Genomic DNA, 7824 nt, shown 5'->3' on the forward strand with positions numbered 1-7824 from the left:
ACACACACACACACACACACACACACACACACGCACGCACGCACACACACACACACACACACACACACACACACACACACACACACACAAAAACACACACACACACACGCACGCACCGGCACACACACAGATACACATGCACACACGCACACACCGTGTTCTGGCGCCGTGGGTGCACGCTTGTAGGCAGAGCAAGACGAGGGTTGTTGACGGCGACGACAGGGATGATGTCGATGCCGTTGACGAAGTGGATGTTGCTGGGGGCAAAGAGCTGCTGGACTGTGTGTTGAAGGATGAGCAAGAAGGTGCAGTGGCATCATCGCCAGCAGTGTCGAGCGTCTTGGCACCACCATCGCTCACGGGTGGCGACGTTGGTCCTATGGCTGTTCCACTGCTTGTGCTTCGCTGCCGCTGCGCCTGCTCTGGCCCCAGCACGGCCCCTATCAGCTCGCACAGGATGTCATGCTTCTCCAGCACAGGGTGCTCCAACAACGACGACCCCGACACACTCATCCTCACACCACAACAACAACAACCAGCAAAACAAACAAGAGAAAGTGCTGTGGTTTGTGTTTGTTTCTTGCTGTTGGTTGTTGTGTGTTGACCGTTGCGGAGAAGCCACGTTCACGATGGATGATGAGTTGCTGGCTGTTGGCAGCTGCTTGGAAGGGATGCAGGAGGTGGTGCAGCGCGTGACAGCGGCACACGGCGCGATCCTTGACCTCAACGAGGAGATTGTCGTGACCACATCCACCCTCAGAAAGGTTGGCGCGGTGGTGGTGGTGGTTGTATGTGTGTGTGTGTGTGTGTGTGTGTGTGTGTGTGTGTGTGTGTGTGTGTGTGTGTGTGTGTGTGTGTGTCTGTGTGTGTCTGTGTGTCTGTGTGTCTGTGTGTGTGTGTGTGTGTCTGTTTGTCTGTTTGTCTGTTTGTCTGTCTAAATGTGTGTGTGTGTGTTTGTCTGTTTGTCTGTCTAAGTGTGTGTGTGTGTGTGTGTGTGTGTGTCTGTCTGTCTGTCTGTCTCTCTGTCTCTCTGCCTCTCTGCCTGTGTCGACATCTCGTCGTTTGTCGTCCCTCACATCACTGTGTTCTTTCACTGTCTTGGCATGAATGCTCCTATTGACACTGTACCCACGCATGCCCACGCGCATGCATACCCCCCCCCCACACACACACGTGCCCATCCATGCGCAGTTTGCACAAGGCTTGGATCTGGGCGCGGTGCCACCGTCGTCAAAGTCGTCGTGATGTTGCGGCCTCCTGCTGCTTGTTACCATTCCCTTGCTGTTGAATCGGCCGAACACACACACACACACACATACACACACACACACACACACACACACACACACACACACACACACACACATAGCGGGTGTTATGCACAGCCCTTTTGCGCCATGTTGGTTGCTACTACTCGCCTCTGTTCTTGCTGATCGTCGTTAACTTACTCTGTCAAACTACCAAGGCAGATGCTGCTGCTGTGACGCATTGATGTTGCTCTCATGCCATTGCAGTAGCTGTTCCTTTCTTTACACGCTCAACCGCAATGAATGAACGAACGAACGCACGAGTGAAGCGAAGCGACGAGAAGTCCCCTTGTGGTAACAGTAATAGCAGCAACTTGAAGGAGGAGGCTGCAGCCCACTCATGGTTGCATACGATACCCACAGCACACATGCAACACAACGCATGCACACGCACACACACACAACGCATGTACACACTGGCGTGAGATTACATCACTGCGACTGGCGGAGGCGGCGCTGGTAGCACTCCTCGTGGATGAAGCTCGAGTCAGGGAGGGTGCGCCACGCGCCAGAGAGATGCTTGGCCGGGTTGGCAAAGATGACGTCAAAGCACGAGCAGCAGCGCGGCCCAGCGCGGTACTGGTAACACTCCACATGATACTTCTTGCCCTTGTATTCGCCCCATACCCCGCTCAGGTTCATCTCCGGGTGCGGGTACAGCGTGCGCCCACAGTACGCGCAGTGCGGTGCAGCACTCTTCTCGTAGCACTCCACATGGTACGTCGACACGCCCTGCTTCACCGCCAGCCCGCTGAACCCACGCGGGAGGTCCGGCCGGATCACGTCAAAGCACGATGCACAGCGCACCTGCGCGCCCTCTGCTGGGCGAAACGTCGGCGGCGGTGCGTTGGCGGTCTGCGGAGCAAACAGCTCGCGTGCCTCGCGCATCTTGCTCACACCGGGCTGCTTCACCTTCTCGTCAAGCGCTGCAAAGTACGATGGCGGCTTGGACGCGGCAATGGTGCCTGGCGATGGCGGACGAGCGTGCATGGACACCCCGCCAGGCGCCGCATATGGGGGCAGCGTCGATGACGACGCAGGCGGAGACGCCCACGTGCTCGCCGTCAACGGCTGTTGCTGCTGCTGCTGCTGCTGTGATGCGCTGTCGTGCTGCTTCTCTGCAATGGCGGTGGCGGCCGAGTACGCGGGCGGGTGCTGGGCAAACGTGTCGTGGAAGTGCTGCTGCTCCTGCTGTGATGACTGCGGCGGCGGCGGGGGATACAGCGCAGATGATGATGGCGCCGATGACGACGCCGGCTGCTGATGGCCGGTGGCCGGTGGGGGTGGGGCGGTCGGGTAAGGAGACACCTGGCCTTGGGAATAGCCTGGCGGAGGCGCGTGTTGGTCCTGGTAGTGCAGGCCCAGCGGGTTGGTGAGCTGCTCTTGCAGTGCCACGGCACGCTCCATATCCTTTGCCTCCCTCAGCCGCCGTGCGAGCGCCTCTCGCTCCATTAGCTCTGCGGCCTCCTGCTCCTCCAGCTCGTGATCAAAGCGTGCGGCGAGGCGAGACACGTCGTCCAGATCCTGCACCTGCCGCAGCTGTCGCTCATGGTGGTGTGTGGTCTGCTGGACGAGGTTGCTCGAGGAGCCCGTGACTCTGTCCCTGGTGGCGCTGGATGTAGACGTGCCAAAGGAGAAGGAACTGCCCCAGAGGCGCTCGTGCTCTGCGTTGATTTGTGTTCGCCGTGCTTCCTCGGCGAGTTCGCGCTCGCGATGGCTGCGCAGCTGCTGCTCAAACTCGGCCTGCTCCCGTTGCTCCATGTGCCGCTGCCTGGTTGCAAGGAAGCGTGTGTGAGGGGCGAGGAGTGTACATGTTTGGGAGATGGTGAAGAAGGGAGAGCTCGTGGTGTGTGAATGCATGCGTGTGCATGAGAGGAGTTGCAAAGTGTGTGTGTGTGTGTGTGTGTGTGTGTGTATGTGTGTATGTGTGTGTGTATGTGTGTATGTGTGTATGTGTGTATGTGTGTATGTGTGTGTGTGTATGTGTGTGGGTATGTGTTGGGGGGATCTGCGATCAAGGCTCAGCATCCCATCACACGAAGCACAGAGAGAAGAGAGAAAGAGCGAGGCGTACACACGCACACACGCACACACGCACACACGCACACACGCACAAACAAACATACGCACACACGCACGCACGCACACACGCACACACACACGCACACACGCACACACGCACACACGCACACACGCACACACGCACACACGCACAAACAAACATACGCACACACGCACACACGCACAAACAAACACACGCACACTGCTGACCTTTCTTCTTGTTCCATGCGTTCACGCCTGAGTCGTTCATCACGCTCTGCTGCCGTCTCCCGAAGCAGGGAGCCTACAAACGACTTTCCAGACTTCCAATCGCTGTTCCAGTCATACCCGCTCATGCTTGCGACCTCGTTGGTGGGTGGATGTTGTTGTGGTTTGTTGTTTGTGGTTGGTGTCGTCAGCGATCTCGGAGATTTTTCGTTGATGATTTCAATCAAACTTCCACATTCAACCGCCAGCGGAAGACAGCGGAGAAGCAAGAAGTCGAAAAGCAAACAGACGACAGACAGCAGATATGGATGGGCTTGTCGACAGGAGCAACCCAGACTGGGTGTCTGCGGAGCACAAGACTGGCGTACGTTGCTGTTTGCGGGGTTGCTGTTCAGCCATGTGTATGTGTGTTTGTGTGTGTGTGGGGGGCCGGTTGATAAGGCGTGTGGAATGTGGAGAGAGCCAAAGGTTTGGATTGGGGGCGATTGTGGGTTTGGGAGTTTGCCATTGGTTTTGCTGACACGGATTGTACGTGATTGTGCATGTGCATGCACGTACGTTGTGTGTGCGCATGCGCGTGTGTATGCGTGTAAATGTGGTTTTGGATGTGTGTGTGTGTGCGTGTGCGTGTGCGTGTGCGTGTGTGTTCTTTATGTGCTGTGCATCCCTATGTAGACAACCATCATGGCTGTGGAGTTTGCAGACGGCGTGGTCATTGGCGCCGATTCCAGAACCACCACTGGGTAGGAGGAATGCTGTTTTGTGTGTGTGTGTGTGTCTGTGTGTGTGTGTGTGTGTGTGTGTGTGTGCTTGGGAGCGGTGATTGTGGTTGGCGGAGCACGACATCTGTCCTTTTTGCTCACATTCGACGACCACCACCCCCCTCCCCTTTCTTCCCGGATACTGCAGCGCATATGTGGCCAACCGCGTCACGGACAAGCTGACGAAGCTGACCGACTACATCTACTGCTGCCGTTCCGGTTCAGCAGCCGACACACAGGCCATCGCCGACATTGTGCGGTACTACCTTGAATTGCACAGGTAATCAACTATGTGTGTGGGTGTGCATTGACGCCGTGTTATCATTGTGAATGCGAGGCCTGTGTGTGTGCGTGTGTGTGTGTGTGTGTGTGTGTGTGTGTGTGTGTGTGTGTACAAAGGTGCAGCTGTTGATGGGATTTGTTTGTTCTGGTTAGTTGCTCGGGGGGTTGTCAAGAAGCCGCGCGCTTGGAAGATTTGCGCGACCACATCTTCACTCACTGGGGCGCGTTATGAACCTCATGTTTGCCTCGACTTGTGTGCCAGTGTGGAGATTGACGAGGAGCCACGCGTGGGTGTTGCTGCCAGCATATTCCGTGAGTTCTGCTACAACAACCGCGACCAGCTCACAGCAGGCATCATCTGCGCCGGCTTCGACGAGCACAAGGGCGGCCAGGTATGTCCAGAGAAGGAACGTGTGTTTGTGTATGTGTGTATGTGTGTTTGAGGGATGGCCACATGCGTGCTGGGGCGGCTGTAGCTTGTCCTGTTTTCCTTTCTTCTCTCATGAACGCTGTCTGCTGCTCTTGATATTTTTCTTCTTGGCAGGTGTACTCCATCCCACTTGGCGGCCTCGTTGTCCGCCAGCCATTTGCCATTGGCGGTAAGCCAACCCGCGAAACGTGTCTGTCTTGCACGAACCGCTACTGCTGCTGCTGCTGCTGCTGAAGACTATCATGATGGCATGCGTGCATGCATTCGCACATGTGATCACACCACATGAACACTGCCACACCACACGCATGCATCATGGGCCTGTGCCTCATTGTGGTCTTGTTCGATGTTGTGGCGCAGGGTCCGGCTCCACCTTCCTGTACGGCCACTGCGATTCCACGTTCAAGGAGGGCATGGCCAAGGACGAGTGCCTCACATTTGTTCGCAACGGTGAGCAGCAGTAGCAGCAGCAGCAGCAGCAGTCGCCGTGAATGTTCTCTGAACGACATATGCTTGTGTTTGTGTGTGTGTGTGTGTGTGTGTGTGTGTGTGTTGCGACGGCCGCTTGCCTTCTGGTTCCCCATGCCCTGTCATTGCCATGTCTCCTGCCTTGCTTGCTTGTGTGTGCGTGCGTGCGTGTGTTTGTTTGTTTGTTCATCCTCCTCGCTCACATCGACGGTTTTGAAATACTGTTTCTCCCTTTCCCTCCCCCCCCCCCCTCTCTCTCCCCTCTCTGTTTTCTGGGTGTATCCAGCGCTTGCACTTGCCATGTCGCGGGATGGGTCCTCTGGTGGCGTGATCCGCACCGCCGTCATCACAAAGGACGGCGTCGAGCGCGACGTACGCTGCTTTGCTTTTGCTTTGCTTTTGCTTTGCTTTTGCTTTGCTTATGCTTTGCTTTGCTTGGTTGTTATTGTGGTTGTCGCTGGACCTGTATCTGCGTTGTATGCTTGCTTGCTTCCTTCCTTCTTTTGCTTCCTTCCTTTGCTTGTCTCGTTTTGGCTTGTTGCTCATCACACCATGCACCGCCCTGTCCTTTCTTTGTGTTTTGCTGCCATCCACATGCAGGTGGTCCTGGGTGATGCGCTGCCCACGTTCTACCAAGGCTGAAGAACATCGTCGACCCTGACAGGTCCCAATGCGCGTCTGTCTGTCTCTGTGTTTGTGTCTATCTGTCTGTCTGTGTGCGTGCGTGTGTGAATGCACACCTCTACATGTGTGTGTGTGTGTGTTTCGTTGCCTGTTTGTTGTTGGATGCACCATCCCAGGTGCGCCATCCACATTCTCCTCCAACCCCCAGCTCCAACATCAACAACAACAACCCACCCCTCCAACAACAAAACAAAACGAACCCCAACAATTAAAACCATCGTTCCCGATTCGATGCCGCAATAAGCAGCTGTGGGTGCACTTCCAAAAAAGAAGAAGAAGAACCTCTGCTGCTGTTTTGCTTGCTTGCGTTTCTCTGTTTTTGTTGTTTTTGTCAAGTCGTCGCCGTCGCCGCGTCGTGCCACCTTCTGTCCCCCAGCACTTGCGCCTGGCACGCTTCCCTCCACCAAACCCACCTTTGCCTTTTCGCACCCACTCTCACCCATTCCACAACAACAAAGGACACAAGCCAGCACAGACAGTGCAGCAGACGCGCCGCAAACACTGTCCATGCTGCTGCTGGTGCCTTGTGCTCGTCCTTGAGTGAAGCGCCAGCAGCGACAACACCCTTCCTTCTGTTGTTTCGTTCATTTCTTCCGCTTTCTGTGTTTTTGTTTCCCGCGCAAGTCGCATCCAATCAAAAGGTGAGCGTGACCAAAACGAGCGATGGGGGGGGGGGGGGGGGGGGGGGGGGGAGAAAAATTTTGGGGCCCAACCCCCCCAGGGGGGGGGGGTTTTTTTTTTTTTTATGGGTGGGGGTTGGCCCCCCCCTTGCCCCCCAAAAAACCCGGGGAAAAAAATTGGAAAAGGAGCCCAAAGCGGGGGCGGTTTTTTTTTTTGTGTTGTTGTATTGCGGCAGTTGTTGGGGCCCACGTTGTTGTATTGTGGCAGTTGTTGTATTGTTCTTGGTTGCGGTGCTCACGCCCATGGTGCGCAACTCTTCCCTCCGCCCTTCCTTCCACCTTCGTCCCCCAACAGTTGCGCGTGCTGGTTGACAGCTGGGCCCGTGCTTGGGGCTGAGAGCCAACCTCTCCCCCCCCCCGCCCCTCTTCCCTTCGTTTCATTCAACCACCCACTCACTCCCCAACCCATCGCCACACTCAGACAAGCAGCATGGAAGAGGGTGATCGACAGCCGGCACAGGGCGGGGCAGACCCTGCCTGGGCAAGTCGCATTCGCGAGGCACAAGCAGGTACGTGCAAGCGCGAACCCGCCTTGTTGCACTGCCATCCATTGTGTGTGCAGACATAAAGGTGCGCCCTCATCGACTCCAACCCATACACAATGCACCCTCTCTCGCAGTCTTGTCTCGGCACCTTCCACACAGATCAAGCAAGGAAGAACTCGTCCAACGCAACATCCTCAAAGGTCTGCTTGCCAGTTTGTTCGCGCCTGTGTTTTGCGCATGCGTGCGTCTGTGTGTGTGTGTGTGTGTCTGTCTGTCTGTGCGTGTCGTGTATGTTTCTGGAGCTACCAAGGCGATCCAACTCCTCTGCTTCATCTGGGTGCTCACTAAATGCACGTGGTGAACTTGATCCCGTGATGTACTCAAACAGGCTTTGGCACTGCACACAATTGCATGCCATGCAAGGCCAACTGCAACGAGCAAAGGTGAGGTTGCTGTCGA

The 7824-nt window shown here is 56.0% G+C and overlaps 5 protein-coding genes across 5 annotated transcripts in view; 3 read left to right on the top strand and 2 right to left on the bottom strand.

The window, feature by feature from the left end:
- The window catches only part of PTSG_11837 (uncharacterized protein), a 9055-nt gene extending 8485 nt beyond the window's left edge, over positions 1-570 (bottom strand). Inside the window, exon 1 of the mRNA XM_004996544.1 lies at positions 155-570. Within this exon, the coding sequence (XP_004996601.1) occupies positions 155-513 (359 nt within the window). The 5' untranslated portion in view covers positions 514-570. The remainder of the gene's footprint in view (positions 1-154) is intronic.
- Positions 571-629: 59 nt separating this feature from the next.
- On the top strand, positions 630-1245 carry PTSG_02120 (uncharacterized protein; the record flags this gene model as incomplete). The annotated part of the gene is made up of 2 exons (XM_004996545.1): positions 630-764; positions 1192-1245. The coding sequence occupies 2 exons, from the start codon at positions 630-632 to the stop codon at positions 1243-1245; spliced, it is 189 nt and encodes a 62-aa protein (XP_004996602.1).
- Positions 1246-1514: 269 nt separating this feature from the next.
- Positions 1515-3774, bottom strand: PTSG_02121 (uncharacterized protein). The gene is made up of 2 exons (XM_004996546.1): positions 3579-3774; positions 1515-3078 (listed from the first exon to the last, which is right to left on the bottom strand). The coding sequence occupies exons 1-2, from the start codon at positions 3701-3703 to the stop codon at positions 1740-1742; spliced, it is 1464 nt and encodes a 487-aa protein (XP_004996603.1). The 5' UTR covers positions 3704-3774; the 3' UTR covers positions 1515-1739.
- Positions 3775-3792: 18 nt separating this feature from the next.
- Positions 3793-6427, top strand: PTSG_02122 (proteasome subunit beta type-6). Its single transcript, XM_004996547.1, has 8 exons — positions 3793-3939; positions 4251-4318; positions 4485-4616; positions 4881-5010; positions 5163-5217; positions 5409-5498; positions 5803-5888; positions 6117-6427. The coding sequence occupies exons 1-8, from the start codon at positions 3880-3882 to the stop codon at positions 6156-6158; spliced, it is 663 nt and encodes a 220-aa protein (XP_004996604.1). The 5' UTR covers positions 3793-3879; the 3' UTR covers positions 6159-6427.
- A 366-nt stretch (positions 6428-6793) lies between these two features.
- Positions 6794-7824, top strand: part of PTSG_11838 (uncharacterized protein) — a gene marked incomplete at its 3' end in the record, with an annotated part of 5926 nt that continues 4895 nt past the window's right edge. Inside the window, exons 1-4 of the mRNA XM_004996548.1 lie at positions 6794-6841; positions 7176-7389; positions 7500-7565; positions 7754-7808. Coding sequence (XP_004996605.1) covers positions 7311-7389; positions 7500-7565; positions 7754-7808 — 200 coding nt within the window. The 5' untranslated portion in view covers positions 6794-6841; positions 7176-7310. The remainder of the gene's footprint in view (positions 6842-7175; positions 7390-7499; positions 7566-7753; positions 7809-7824) is intronic.

Source organism: Salpingoeca rosetta, assembly GCF_000188695.1.
Source record: "Salpingoeca rosetta unplaced genomic scaffold supercont1.5, whole genome shotgun sequence".
NCBI classification, from domain to species: Eukaryota; class Choanoflagellata; order Craspedida; family Salpingoecidae; genus Salpingoeca; species Salpingoeca rosetta.